The 15,759-nt window shown below is 40.1% G+C and overlaps 1 protein-coding gene across 4 annotated transcripts in view; it reads right to left on the reverse strand.

Annotated features, from left to right (window-relative positions):
- The window catches only part of tll1 (tolloid-like 1), a 322,342-nt gene that overhangs the window by 21,449 nt on the left and 285,134 nt on the right, over positions 1-15,759 (reverse strand). For all 4 annotated transcript variants that reach the window (XM_039759616.1, XM_039759617.1, XM_039759620.1 and 1 more), the window contains one exon: positions 15,165-15,292. In XM_039759616.1, the coding sequence (XP_039615550.1) occupies positions 15,165-15,292 (128 nt within the window). The remainder of the gene's footprint in view (positions 1-15,164; positions 15,293-15,759) is intronic.

The raw sequence follows: 15,759 nt of genomic DNA on the forward strand, positions 1-15,759 counted from the left end.
AAAGTTTCTGCACTTTTTTGAACTCTATTTATTAAGAATTTCAAAAACAAATGACATCACTTTTCTACATAGTCACCTTCCTTTGCGATGCAATTTTCCCAGCATCATATCAACTTTTTAATGCCATCAGCAAAAAATGTTTTTGGTTGCATGTAGCCACTGATGCACTTCTGCTTTCACAGCATCTTCGTGGTTGTAGCTGTAGCTGGCTGTCCGGAGCGCTCTGCATCTGTCACACTATGTGTAGTATGCCCATTTTCAAACATTTCAATCCAATCATAGACGACTCTACGAGAGAAAACTATATCCCCATACTGAGCACACATGCGGAGATGAATTTATACTCTTGGCACCCCTTCTGCCCACAAAAAGCGTATGACAGACTTTGGTCTTTGGTGCAATTTATACGTTTTGCAGCCATCTTCACCACAGGCTGACAACTCTTATACTAAACTGCAAGGGCAGCCGGCTTGCCAGACAAAACTAGTCACATGACACTCACAGACACGACCAATTACGAATCCTCCCACCTTCACCATTTCCAATGAAAATATCATTTGCATTCAGTTAATTAGCATTGCTGCTATTAAACTGGGGACACCAACACTTTATTTTGTTGTACTTCTATTCATTCCACAGCTGCAACCACTAATCCTCATGGAATTTTGATCTCACTTAGAACGTAGGTGTTTCTATGAGGGGCTTTAGCATAAAATAAATGTAAACAGCAGACAATAAATGCATATACTGTATGAGGTGGTACAGCTGTCTTATTTGCATTGAAATTATTATTTAATGCACAACCGCAGTGACTCCAAAACATTCGCTTGGGTGTCAAAATTCTGTTGCACACGTACCTCCCAACTATAAGGTTATTAAGCACATTTATCTTCCTATCATGTTTTGTCTGATGTAATTGGGTGTACGAGCAGGAGTGTCCCTTCAAAGGCCACAATGCAGTGCTCCCCATCAGTGGCCATTGGGCACACCACACCCTTAATTTCTGACTTTCATTTAAAAGCCCTTTCCTATGTTGTGGTGTGCTGGACTAGTAACATCACTTCAAGAGAGGCCAATCGAATCAGCAAGCTAATTAAAAAGGCAGACTCAGTTATAAGATTCACTCTCGATTATCCAGGAGGTAGGAGAATGAAGATAAAACTGTTGTTATGAACAATGCTGCACATCCAATGTCTGATAAACTAACATTGAGGACTTTCAGCCAATGAATTATTCAGCAAGTGTGTGAAGAAATGCTACTGGGGCTCCTTCATGCCCATGGCAATAAATCTTTATATTGCCTCTGTGGCTCTGTAATTGTACATTTTTCATCTTTTGGACATTTTTCTTCTTTTTAGTTATTCTCATGGATATTTGAGATGGAGTGCGTGGTTTATCATAATATAATTGTATAGTTACTTACAGGAAATCATGCAACCTCTGTATCACAGTGACTTTGGATGCTGTATTATTCATATTATAAGTTTTATGCCTTACAAAATGTTCTCAAACATATGATGATATTGTGGATGATGTCAGAACTCATGTGTTCAGAAGTAAAACATAAAAGAATCATGTAAAATGTTTAAGTTATTGTGCCTAATATTCAGACCTGTAATGGAACAATATATTTATTGCTGCAGATTACACTGTCTGTGTGGGGTCCCTTTTAAGAGGTTCAGACCATGGGGATACCATACTTGGACGGCTATCTATCTATCTATCTATCTATCTATCTATCTATCTATCTATCTATCTATCTATCTATCTATCTATCTATCTATCTATCTATCTATTATATAGTGCCTTTCATATCTATCTATCTATCTATCTATCTATCTATCTATCTATCTATCTATCTATCTATCTATCAGCAAAGCTATCCAACCTTTGCAACTGTCCATATATAAATCATTATTTTCATTCTGCTTTTCCCTGTGAGGGCCACAGCATCAACAAGTCGTGCTGGGGAATTCTCAGAGAGATATAATTCCTCCAACATGTCTACGGTTTGCCCTTCTGTCTTCTCTAGGTTGGCTGAGGCTGCTACATTTATCACAAGAGGCACCTGGGGTCCTAACTACATGTCTAAACCACTTCAATTAGCTTCCGCTGAAGCAGAGAAGTCTATGTCCTCCTTGTACAGAAAACTCATTTCAGCCTCTTGAACTTGTGATCTCTTTTGTTTGGTCACCAGAACTAATTTGTGATCATAGTTGAGGATGAGGGTGTAGATAGAAAAGTACCCCCTAGCTTAAGCACTGGCTTAATTCTTCATCTTGAAATAAAATGAAGGTCCACTATAAAGAATTGTGTAGGTGTCTGGATTGCCTATACCAATACATTTATTGCTGCAGATTAAGCTCTCTGTGTGGTGTCCCTTTTAAGAGGGTCAGACCATGGGGATACCATACTTGGATGGGTATCTATCTATCTATCTATCTATCTATCTATCTATCTATCTATCTATCTATCTATCTATCTATCTATCTATCTATCTATCTATCTATCTATCTATCTATCTATCTATCTTTTGTCAAACACTCAAGCCCAAACACATAATGTTACAGGGCTTTATGAAGAAAGAACATTTCAAATCTATCTAAAGATAAAAAGGAATCCGATATTCTATATTAAAATAATCCTTATGACCTAAAAAAGTGTGGGGAACCCAAAACCATAGCCTTAGTTTAATCAGTAACAAATGTTATCAAGTCTACTTCTAAAACCTCAGACCTCAAACCAAATGGTCACTCCAAAAATGGGAAAAGGCCAAAAAGACAAACTAAAAGGAAATTCCCAATAGAGAAACTACAATTACATAACCTAAGGTATCACCTTCAAATTTCTCAGAAAAAAAAGATTGAAACCCTCTCTTGCAAAGTCAGAACCCAATGCACCAGTCGATAGACTGGGGGTCTTCAATAGAGCCCTAGGTGGCTGTCCTGTTATTATAACTAGGAGACACCACCCCCTTGGGCTCAACATGAAAAGAAGAAGGCAAGGAATGAAAGATTAGTAAATAGATAAATAAATACACTAATTACTAAAAGAAAGTAATGGTGCAATTTCATTAACAAATGGAACAAACAATGTTCAAAAAAAATTAAAGAAACAGAATATCCTTAAACCATCATCCTGGATTTGAATCATTCTCTGTGTGGACTTTACATGTTCTCCTTGTGTTCTACTGGGTTTTCTGCCCACATCTCCAACCACGTGTGTGTTTGGGTATTTAGTTATGTCAAACTGGCACTGCATATCTATATGTATGTGTGTGAGACCTTTGATGTTATACTTCACTCCTGCTTACGATAAGTTCTGAAAACCCCTTGATCCTGATCTGGATTACTTGGGTATGAGAAAGTTATATTACATATATCATTTAAAAGGCTAACATCCCATAGTTATGATGTATTAGCTGCACTACTCTCCTGATTGCACATCCCTCCATAAACCTTCTTATCACACACATAATAGTGAACACCCCATGGAGGATTCTGTCATCTCAAGCCAAGAGTCCCGAGATTCTGCCTTCTCCTAATTAGCAACAAAGGAAGAAGGAGATGTGCCAGGCTGGTACAATTGATTCTGACCTTGGCTTCAGGAAGGGATATCTTCTGAAGCAGGTGGCTCCACTTAACATCTAGGACTATTCCAAGCCATTCAGGTTATATTGGCCCTAAAACTAGATATTGGCACGGTGGCACCTTCCCAAATGGATAGACGCTTAAAACTGATGCTACTGCAGGTTTATGGAAACAGACATGCCATTTACCTCTCATTATTAAATAGTTTGACATGAACTGCCAAAGAAATTCAGTTGTTGGTGCAAGATATATCTTAAATCACATTTTAAACAATCAATGAGCAGGGAGGGCACGGTAGATATCTGTCTCTCATTCTGCCCAAAACCTCGCTAATATTTTTCCCTGCTGAAAACCTGGGAGTGAACTTCATTCTCAAATGGAGCAGGATGAAAGATTAAGAGGAGGCTTTTGTAGTGAATAAATGGAAAACAGTAAAACATTGTGCAGATAATAGTGCATGTTCTGTCTAGTACAGCAAAGCCGCCTTAATCTACCTAATCCCCCTTGGACCGAAGCCAGGCCATGAATGTGAATGCACTTAACATTAACAGCTGCATGTGAAGATGAATGGCGATATGAAGCCGCTAATAAAATATCACAATTTGAATGAATATTTAAACAGCGGCAGAGGTCTGTAACAAAATGTTTAAACCTTAATAAAAATGCTTCCAAAAGATAATTAATTTTCATAGATGCAACCACTGGAATTTAGCAATTTGGAGCACATACTTGAAGAATGAACGTGTTACGTTTTGCTGTGGGGCTTAAAACGCAGGCTTTTTGGCATGTCACCTTTTGTGTCAATTTTATAATTTAGTTGCTCTTCACTTGCTATGGACAATTGACCCAAATCATATTTTGATCCACACTAAATACAGTGATGTGTAAAGTTCACTTTAAATGAATATTAATATAACTCTCCTCTGTTTTATTTCCACTTATTATTATTATCTGTTAATTTACATCGTTAATGAAGTTGGGCTACATTGTTTGGGTCCTCATTCCATAAGTGTCTTTATTTTCCATTCTTGTTCCCCACATATTGAGTAGTGTGGTGGCTAAGCTTAAAACGCTTGTCAGTTCAATTACAACGTCCAGCTGACTATGTGATGCCAAACAAGTCCTCCGTCCCACTTTTTCTCCCTCTATAATGCATGTAAATAATTGTACTGAAAGCTGATCTTACGAAATGCCTTGATAAAGGCATCAGCACAATATGCAAAATTCTAGGCTAATAACTTTCAAATCTGTAGAAATAAGTTGTTTCAGCTTGCCAGTTATGCCATAGTAAACAAAAGTTTATCAGTGGTTTCTGCTATATGCCTGACATGCTTCTTTTATATGATGATGCCTTCAAGGCCACATCATCACAAGATCTTATGTTGTAAAACTGGATTGGGTGTTGAAGAAAAGCTGCTGAGTGAGGTCCCCCATAAAGGGCATTACAAGAAGCCTAATACACAAAGTCTATGTTTACATACATCATCAAGTTTATCATCATGGAAAGCTAAACAAATTAATCATAACAGCTTTCACAGGAAATTTAGCAATTGGTACAACATGCCCAGTATGTGCATTACTGCTGCTTACGAGTCTGTAATTAGCAACTTCAAGAAATGTTGAGCTGTGGCCATCAAACATATATATATATACTAGCGACTGGGAGACCGATTAAATCGGGCTACAAATTCTACATTTGTGAAATCCATACTATCTCTGCAACGAATTATTTGTTTTTTTAAGTCCTTGAAATGATTTTATCATCATGGCACTGATTTGAGCTTAAAATAGACCTTTTCAGCCGATGTAATGAAGAGCTTCCTGTTTAAACGGGGCTGCTAGATATGAACTCAGCTCTTCGGCGCACCTCATTTGATTTTTCCCGACAAACAAATTTTCAAAACAAACCGTATTTTATGACTCTAATCAGAGTCGGAGTAATAATTATGTTGGCGTGGTCATTTTCGATCTGAGATCAGCTAAAATTTAAACAATGACCATTGTTAATACCCAGCCGTCATTACTCAGTTTGCCAATAGATGTCAGAAGATCAGATGCCAAAACCGAACTGCCCAAAGATAGATTTTCGGCATACCAAGCAAATGGCGATAGTTAGTCCTGGAATGTACGCCCCACCAAACCAACGTTCCAAAAACCAACCAAACTTACTGTCATCTGCTTGAACCAACACCGACTTACTATACTATCCACTGAAGAATTCGAACATTCTTAGCCAATCATGCAATACTGCGTCCACCTTTGCCACGTGCATTGTTCTAACTTGTATTGTGTCGAGGTGTTGACGCGAACACCATACATACGGGGTATTGACGGAAACACCATACATACGGATAATATCAAATAATATATAAGGATATATTATGGCATATTCCCCGGGGCCCTTGTCTGGCCAAGACATCTCCACGCTGGGACCGGGGGTGGGAGCATATCCAGAGGATTGTGTCCCCCGTAGCGCTAGGTGGCAGCCCCCCTGGGTTGCAGCGGTGCCTTAGAATCCCACAGGGCTCCATGGGAGTTGTAGTTTGATACAGCCCTGTTCGGATCCGTAGGCACCGCCAGGGGGTGCTGCAGCTGCTGCTGATCCCTTATCGGAAGTTCTTCTGCCACACCCGAGCACCTGGAGAACTTCCGGGTGCCTTATAAAAGGAGCGAGCAACCATTACTCTGGGAGCCAGAGTCGGGTGGGAGTAGACGAAGTTTGAGTGAAGAAGGAGAAAAAGAAGGAGAAATTTGTGTTGTGTTGTGCTGTGCTGTGCTTAGAAACTGTGTTGTGCTTGTGGGAAATAGTGGACGGTGTTCACGACGAGGAAAAAATAAAAATAAAAAAACGTGTGTGCCCTGAACTTGTGTCCTGTGTCTGCCTGTGTCGGGTTTGGGCAGTGGTGCACCCTCTGCAGGCCACAATATATAAAACATATTATATATTGTCATGCATGTGCATCAAAAGACCCCCTTGCTGGCTCAGTCGAAGTATAAAACCGCTGATGGTAACGCTGTCATCTCCTTCTTTTCACAGTGCTGAGAAGCCGCCCTTTGAAGGCATTTAACCCTTCCCCTTACGTTCAAGCTAACATTAAATCCCATGCTTCCCAGAAAGAGGAGTCATTACTGGCCAGAGCAACCTGATGGACAGAGCGACTGCAAATTCTGCCTGAATTTTGAGATTCCTGCGGAAGGGATGCACGCCAAGGAGAGTTGTTTTTCTTTATTTCTGCTTATTTCGCTGTCTCCTGACAATCTGGTTGGCGCCCCAAAATTTCCTTGCTGCATCCTGAGCTGTCATTCCTCCACTCACCCACAATGTATATATATATTGTAATGGCCCAGGTGGGCAAAAGACACAGGAAGGGAATTAGCCACCTTACAGAATGGTGGTTTGTCGTCCTAAAAAGAAAGATTCGCTTCTTCAGCAGCTGCATCCGCCATGCCACTCAGATCTTCAGTGATGTCATGCCATCCTAAGTGCTTTGTCCTCTTTTAAACACCACCCAGCTTCCCCTCACCCCACTTACCTGGCTAGGGTCAGATGGCAAATCGTATGCCACACTTTCCCTCGGCTCCCTAAGCCAACTGAAAGCCAGTGTCCACATCTGAGGCTCATTGGTGGCCACGTCTGAAGTCTAAGTGCTGCATTTGCACACACCCACTTCACTCTGCTCATGAGACTTCTAATAGTGCTGACCTGTCCAGGCATTCCTATCCCCCCGGACAGTTCACAGCCACCAAAACGGCATGTAACTATACATATGTAACCATATATAGACATATGTATCGTTATGCATTTCAGGTTTGTCTGACTCTTACAAGAACCAAATTGAGGGGTACTCGGGCTAAGGATGGAAAAGCTTATACAGAAGCATAACTGTTTTTCTCTTTTTTCTGTCAGCCCAGAAGAAGTTGACCATCCAGGGGACCATTCACATCACACTAAGTCCCATATTTCCCTCTGGGATAATACAGTATAACATATACCAAAAAAAATATTTATTCTCATCCTTTCTGGTCTCTTACTCTTAAAGAGTGTTGTAAGGCAACCATCTTGGTGGCAGCCCAACCTAGGGTCGCTCAGGCTGGTGTGTGGGGACACATGTGACATAGGTAACAGATGACTGACAGGTAGCAGTTGTGTGTGAGTCAGGAGGTATCGGCCAAGTATGAAAGGAATTATAAAAGGAATTGAGGTTGTTGCAAAGAGGAGAAGGAAGAAAACAGTTAAATGGAGAAGGAATCTGAAAGTGATCGCTGGTTCGGCTTGAAGGGGAAATGAACGAGGATGTGTGGATGAGTTGCTGCAGCACTGTACCACTGACTAGATTTGCAGAGAGCAGGATGGAGGGCTGGAGGAGCTCTAGGAGATGGCTGCACTTTCATTGGCTGTGGAACTGGAAAGGCAGAGCCGACAAGGGAGCAAGGAATGTGGTGGCATCGGTGAGCTAGGGGAAGGGCACCCTGGGGAGCTGTAGTAACCAAGTGTCATCTTCATGGACCACAGGGACTGGACACAATGGAAACTTACATCCATGGGTACTGAGGGGACAGATCTTGGGATTCGCCAAGCTTCATCTTGGGGACACTTATAGATTCTGATCAGGGCCAGGAAAAGGATTACAGGAAAGCCATGTGTGTGTGTGGATTCTACCTTTCCAATTGCCACATGTGTGCTTACTCCTTCGCTTCTGGTTTGCCCCAGTCATAACTATTAATGGCTTTGGGGTTAAGGACAGGATGGCATCTGCCACCAACCCAGGCTATTGTAAGGAGCCATGAAGAAGGAAGCCCTTGTTATTCAGGGACTTGTTGAGGAGCTAAACAAGTTTGTGTTACCACAGCTTATGTTTCACTTCAAATTGAAGCTAACATAATTAAACAGTGTACACTGTGGTGCACCAATCCTTTTCACAACTGAGATGCTTACAAAACTGAGTTCTTTGGCAATGCAGACCAGCGATATATTTACAGGTGAAGCAATTAAGCTTTTATGGAAGAGGAACATCCCTTCAATCGTTAAATATGGTGAAGGTTCCATAATGTCATGGAGCTGTTTTACTGCCTCTGAAACAAAAGGCCTTGAACTTAAGGTAGTCATGAAGTCAGGGGATTACCAACATATCTGGAAGTAAAATCTGCTACCTCCCTACTGTGAAAAAGTAAGATCTGGATTTAAGGTCAGGGGTCCTCCAGCAGAACCCAAGACATACATTCAAAAGCACAAAAGAACAGTTAAAGAGGCATAAATGGACCGTTTTAAACTGGCCAGCAATGAGTCATCATCTCAACCAAACTCAGAACTTTTGGAAAGAGCTGAAATCTGCAGTTGGTAAAAGGAATCCTTATAACATTCATGAACTTAAACACATTGCGGTTGATGAGTGGGAGAAAGTACCAGCAAACAGATGAGAGAGTATTATAGAGGGCTACAAGAAACATTTGCAGACTGTCATCACTGCCAACCATTGTAGAACCAAATGTAATGAAGGGTGTCATACCAGGTCATATTTTGGATTTTATTCTCAAAAAGTACATCAAAGGTGCACTGACATTTTTTAGATGTATATCTTTGACCCTGTGATGGGCTGGCGCCCTGCCCGGGTTTTATTTCCTGCCTAGCAACCTGTGTTGGCTGGGAGTGGCTCCAGCAGGCCCCCTTGACCCTGTAGTTAGGATATAGCGGGTTGGATAATGGATGGATGGATGGATATCTTTGACCATCTTATTTAAATATTATGATGATATAATATTCTCAAAATATTGTCCATAGCATATCTAAAATGTAAGGGTGCTCCAATAATATTGACTGCAACAGTACTTGCTGGGAATTCCGAGCTGTGACTTCTACTGCTCTGCTGAACTTTCTGTTGCCGAGCCAGCAGCTTATCAGATGCATACACTGGCAGTTACATTTGGTGGCACGTAAGCAGAAAATAACTGAAAACAGTGACGAGGTCTGTACAACTCTGAATAAAAATTTATTTACTTCATTCATAAGTAATAAATGGAAGTCACTAAATGAAAATTAATTAGAAATTCAGTTGAAAATGAAAATGTTGGCTTTTATGTGCTCATTCATATCTTTAGGATTGCCTTAAGTTGAGACTATTGCCTGTTTTGTGATCCAACATATGTTAGATTTTGCAAGTTCACATATTCTTCCATTTACTGAACCCAATTAATACAATTTTAGGGTTGCCTATCCTAGGATACTAATCCCGCTCTCACACTCAGCCAACCTTAAACAAACTTATTTTGGGATGTGCAAATGGAATGGAGATTGAGACTGAGATTGTTTTATTGTATTCTTATACATTTCAACATTTTCTTTAGCTGTGAACTGCAGTAGACAGGTAGTAGTGAAATGGGGGTATCTTGTGTGGATTCTGCTTAAGCAGTGAGGTAAGAACTGCACACAACACACAAATCTCGCAAATCCTCCTTCTGACTCGACTTGATGTTATTTTGGTAGAATTAAGTTTGTTGGGATGAATGGCCTGCTCTTGTCTAGATTGTTCTATTATTCTGAAGCTCCTCCACGAGCTGCAAATTTAATAACTAATTAAATAGCAAATTTTCCTTCAACTCTAATTAGTTGTCTATAACAACAACTTGTTAACAAGGGGTCAGCACGTCCTGATCTCTGGTCAGTGTGTCTTTCTAAGCCAAGACAAATATCTACCAAAGAAGGAATTTTCTATAAACTCTTTCATACCACTCGTTCAGAAAATCACTGAATGGCTAACCAAACATGGCAACATTTTGCTAGAACACATAAAGAAGAAAATGGTGGGAAAACAAAAATAAGTATGGGACACCACATGTAGTATAATAAAACCTGATTTAGATGACAACATTAATCAATGTGGTAATGTCAGTTTTTGAGAACCATGGAGGAGTGTCTTTTGATGCCATTATGGAAGTGCTGACAATGAAAGAATTTCCGACAAAAGGAGCAAGATTTTCAGAAAGCAAGCAGAAAAGAAGAATATACAGTACATTCATAATTTGATTCAATTTATAAAATCTTTTTGTTTGGAATAATTATCTATATATGTGATGGACTGGCACCTTATCCAGGGTTTGATCCTTCCTTGCACCCTATGCTAGCTGGGATAGGCTCTGGAAACCCCACGCAACCCTGGTTTGGATTAAGTGGGACAGAAAATGACATATACAATCTACATACAACTGACTGATATCACATCCAGGATTGATTCGTACCTGACATGTTATGTTATGGGGATGAAACACGTTTGGCATAATAGCTAAATGAACACCAAATAGTCATACATACAGTATATACATTATAAAATTCAAAATGGAGAGGTGGGGGTCGACTTGTTCTTATGTTCTTAACTCAATTTTACTTTTTGTAAAAATTGATTGGTTGATTTGTATGGAATTATTGCAATAAAATTAATAAAACTTAAAAAAAAAAAAAAATTCAAAATAGGTAGCCACTTGTGATCATTCATCCCAAATTATTTTAATGTTGTCTTAGAACTATAGTTTGAATCCCATAAAATGCCAAAAGAGTCTCTGCTCTGTTGGGCCCTTGAGCAAGGCCCTTAACCTGCCATTGCTCCGTCCTGGGTATGATGTTAATCTGCATCCGTCCCTGCATGTAGGCCCTCCAACTTGCAGGGAGAAACTTGGGGGTTGGTGGCAGAATTGGCACTCCAGCCACCATAAAAAACCTCAGACTGTTCCACTTCATCTGAACGAGCATGGCTGCACTCGGGTCCTAATCTGTATCCTGAGTTGGCTTTCATGTGGTGGGTGTGGCAATGCACTGTATCAGCGCGTGCTCCTAACTTCTCTCTCTCTCTCTCTCTCTTTGAACTATTGGAGGAAGATCATGAAAGCATTGAAAGAATGCGTTCATTGGAGATGGAGGAACCACAGCAGCAAAAAGGATGGGGCATCAATGCTTCAGGTGCGCCATCATGATGCATTTTCTTATTATTTGTAGTAGTGGCGGGAGTTCTAGAAATGGCTTTGCTGTAAACGGAGATTGAATTTTGGGTCAGTTCAAACTATTCAAAAGGTTGATGATTTTTTTCAAAACCTTGCTTGTCCTAATCTTTCTTCTTCTTTTGGCTGCTCCTGTTAGGGGTCTCCACAGTGGATCATCTTGTTTCCATTTGTTCCTGCTCTCTACATCTTGTTCTGTTACACCCATCACCTGCATGTCTTCTCTCACCACTTCAATAAACCTTCTCTTAGGCCTTCCTCTTTTCCTCTTGCCTGGCAACTCTATCTTTAGTACCCTTCTCCCAATATACTCAACATCTCTCCTCTGCACATGTCCAAACCAACACAATCTTGCCTCTCCGACTTTGTCTCCCAGCTGTCCAACCTGAGGTGACGTTCTAATGTCCTCATTTCTAATCCTGTCCATCCTCATCACACCCAATGTAAATCTTAACATCTTTAACTCTGCCACCTCCAGCTCTGTCTCCTGCTTTCTGGTCGGTGCCACCGTCTCCAACCCTTATAACATAGCTGGTCTCACTACCATCCTGTAGACCTTCTCTTTCACTCTTGCTAATATCCGGGTGTCACAAATCACTCCTGACACTGTTCTCCACCCATTCCACCCTGTCTGCACTCTCTTTTCACTTCTCTTCCACAATCCCCATTACTTTGTACTGTACTTCCCAAAATTTTAAACTCATCCACCTTCACCAACTCTACTCCCTGCATCCTCACCATTCCACTGATCTCAGCCTCATTCACACACATGTATTCTGTCTTGGTGGTCCTACTGTCCTTCATTCCTCTCCTCTCCAGAGCAGATCTCCACCTCTGCAGGTTCTCCTCAACCTGCTCCCTACTCTCGCTAAAGATCACAATGTCATCAGCAAACCCACAATTGTGAATGTGAATTTGTTAAAAGTACCCTGATGCCTTGCATGCTGCTCTCCGACACGTGTAAGTCATCATGTTATTTTTTATTTTTTGCTTTGTGGAATTCTTATACTGTATGTGATTATTATAGTTCTTTGATATGTAGAGCTTTGATCAAGAAGCTATTACAAATAATTTTGTTTGTTGGGGTTGCAAGACAGTATATGCAGTATTTTAATTCCAGATGCTGAGTACTTGTGGGCTTAATCCAGACTCTCAGGATTAAATGCGAGAAGGATTCACCCAAAGATAGCTGATTATTTTATAAACACATATGCTATGTTTTCCAGTAATAGCTTTTTTAAATAACAGTCTTGCCCTTCCAGCATGCAAGGACATGTGCTGTTTATGCTCTGTAACAATGAGTTCGTAGGAAAACTGTGTACATTCCATCACCTCATTGAGTGCCATGCTGTATTCATAAGCCAATGTTTGTGAGAGAACAAAAGACAAATAATTTAATGCAATACCATAAGCAACAATTTATAGACAGGTTAATAACTAACAGATCAAGCGTACTTTTAAGCATAAGTCTTGGCCAAATTCTTCTAGATGAAAGGGCCTTTTAATAACTTTCCAAGGTCCCTAAAATGCTGCTAGTTTTCAAAACTACAAATGTCTCATTCAGAGACAATTCATAACGGCTTAGGCTTCAATTATATTGTGAAATTCCAATTGTGAGCGGCCGATTGTTTTATTTTATCTGTATACATTTCATTCTTTTTCTTTATTTGGGAACTGCAGTAGATATGTAGTAGTGAAATGGGGCTATCTTGTGTGGAGTCTGCTTAAGCAGTGAAGTAAGAACTTCACACAACACTCAAATCTTGCAAATCCTCCTTCTGACTCGATTTGATGTTATTTTGGAAGAATTAAGTGGATAGGAGTGGCAAGCTTTGTTGGGCTGAATGGCCTGCTCTTCTTTAGGTTGTTCTAATGTTCTGAAGGTCCTCTACATGCTGCAAGTTTAATAGCCAATTAAATAGCAAATTTGACTTTTATTTCTTATATGTTGTCTATAACAACCAGTTGTTAACAAGGGGTCAGCACATCCTGATCTCTGGTCAGTCTGTCTTTCTAAGCCAAGACATATTTCCACCAAAATAGGAAATGTCTATAAACTCATACCACTTGTTCAGAAAATCACTGCATGGCTAACCAAACATTTTGTTAGAACACGTAAAGAAGAAAATGGGAAAACAAAAGTACAGCATACCACATGTAGGATGATAAAATCTGATTTAGGTGACAACATTAATCAATGTGGTAATGTCAGATTTTGAGAACAATGGAGGAGTGTCTTTGATGCCATTATGAAAATGCTGAATATGAAAGAATTTCAGACAAAAGGAACAAGATTTTTAACAAGTTGTTAACAAGGGATCAGCACGTCCTGATCTCTGGTCTGTCTGTCTTTCTAAGGCAAGACATACAGTGATCTCCCGCTGTATCGCGGTTCAGCTATCACACCCCCGCTATATCACGGAAAAATTCAATAAGTAGATCCTACCTGTAGTGTACTTTGCAGCCAATTCATAACAAAGCATACGGTTTTCAGCAGTCACTACGGTAGACAAAGAGTTTCGCGTTACAGTACCCAGATGATTTCTTACATGGCCTGTTATTGGCTGAAAGAGGAGACTCAACCAATCAGAGCGGGAGTTTCATTCATTCACATGATGAAACAGCTCGGGATCCTGGTTGGCAACACCCCAGGCAGACACACGGTCCTGTCCCACCCTACGGAGATGACCCTCTATTTGCCGCAGCCAGGTGTTACATGGGCGTCACCTTGGCCTGGTCCAGCTGCTCGAGTCCTCAACACTGAGGATCCTGTGAGCTGGATCACCCTCGGGGAATGGCGACACATGGCCGTAGTGCTGTAAATGATGCTCCCTCACAATGCAGGTACTGCACCTCATTTAGGACACCTCAACACAAAGTCAAACCAGCAGTACCCAAGGGCTCTCCGAAGAGCTTAAAAGTCTTCATCTTGGGTCACTGTATAGCGTCCATGTCTCACAAGCACATAGCACCATATAACCACTTTACTGATGCTTTCTAAATGATATTAAGACTAAAAGACGCCTTTGTTAAGGTTATCTTACATCAAAGTATAGGAGTAATGCAGGTATTTTTGCAGTATTTAAGCTAAAGTGTTACCATTGCATTTCATGCTGAAATGTTTGGCAGTCCACGTTTTACTCTAAAAGTTCAAAAATGTTTCAAGTCATTAAAGGTTCAGTTAAACAGGAAAGAAGTGCTTGCATTCCCCTCTTAGATAAAAAGACACTTTTCCCTTCTATAGTATTATCATTTCTTTTTTGAAACTAGATGATATTCAGTGGACACCAGAGTACAGTCAAGCAGTCAGTCCAGTCTCATTTGCCCTGTACTGTGTGCGGAGACACTCGGAGCCTGTAAGTCACTGAAGTGTGCCACACAAAAAAAGGACTGAATCGGAATGAACTTTTCTAGATAGATAAACTGTTGACATGACTCTGCTTAAAAGGTGCAACAATCCGAGCCATGTTTTGACTTACTGCTTGGTGAGGAACTCCCAACGTCTGGCATACCGTATATTACATGTGCAATAAACAATTATTTGTTTGGCTGATAAATCCCATCATTTGATCATGCATAAATACTCACTAATTTAACTCGATGCCCAGGCGTAGCCGTGATTTCCCACGTGCATTCTTTTCGGCTTGGATACTTGTCTGGCCAGTTGGGACTGGTAATCATTCCACTTGAACTATGCACTTTATGTTCACATTCAGCTGTGGAAAGAAGATAAGACTGTATATTTCTTGTTCGTCTATAAAGAGGCACTATATGAACTGCTACAGAAGGTTTATATTTGCTGCATGATTTTGTAATCTTTCCTTTATTCTTCAGTTCAGTATTAAAAATAGATAAATATATAATTAATTATATTTCCTAATAAGTGTTATTCATTATTTGAATAGTGTTAGATATTTTGAAGACTGCAAATTGAAGTTTTCATAATTTCCAAAGATTAAGTATATACAGTAGACATTTAAGACAAAAAAATATTGACAGATATTAACAGTTAAGCAAACTGATGTAGCAAAGATTACACTGGTTATCAACAAAACAGAGTTAATTTACTTTATAGTTAGCTCAGACATGGATATTGGAGTTGCCTAATGAGTAAAGAAAGACCAGAGTATAAAGGTACACCAAAAAAGCAAACACCTAAACCTCTGTAGCGCCTTCAACACCA

The sequence above is a fragment of the Polypterus senegalus genome, chromosome 7, assembly GCF_016835505.1.
Source record: "Polypterus senegalus isolate Bchr_013 chromosome 7, ASM1683550v1, whole genome shotgun sequence".
NCBI classification, from domain to species: Eukaryota; Metazoa; Chordata; class Cladistia; order Polypteriformes; family Polypteridae; genus Polypterus; species Polypterus senegalus.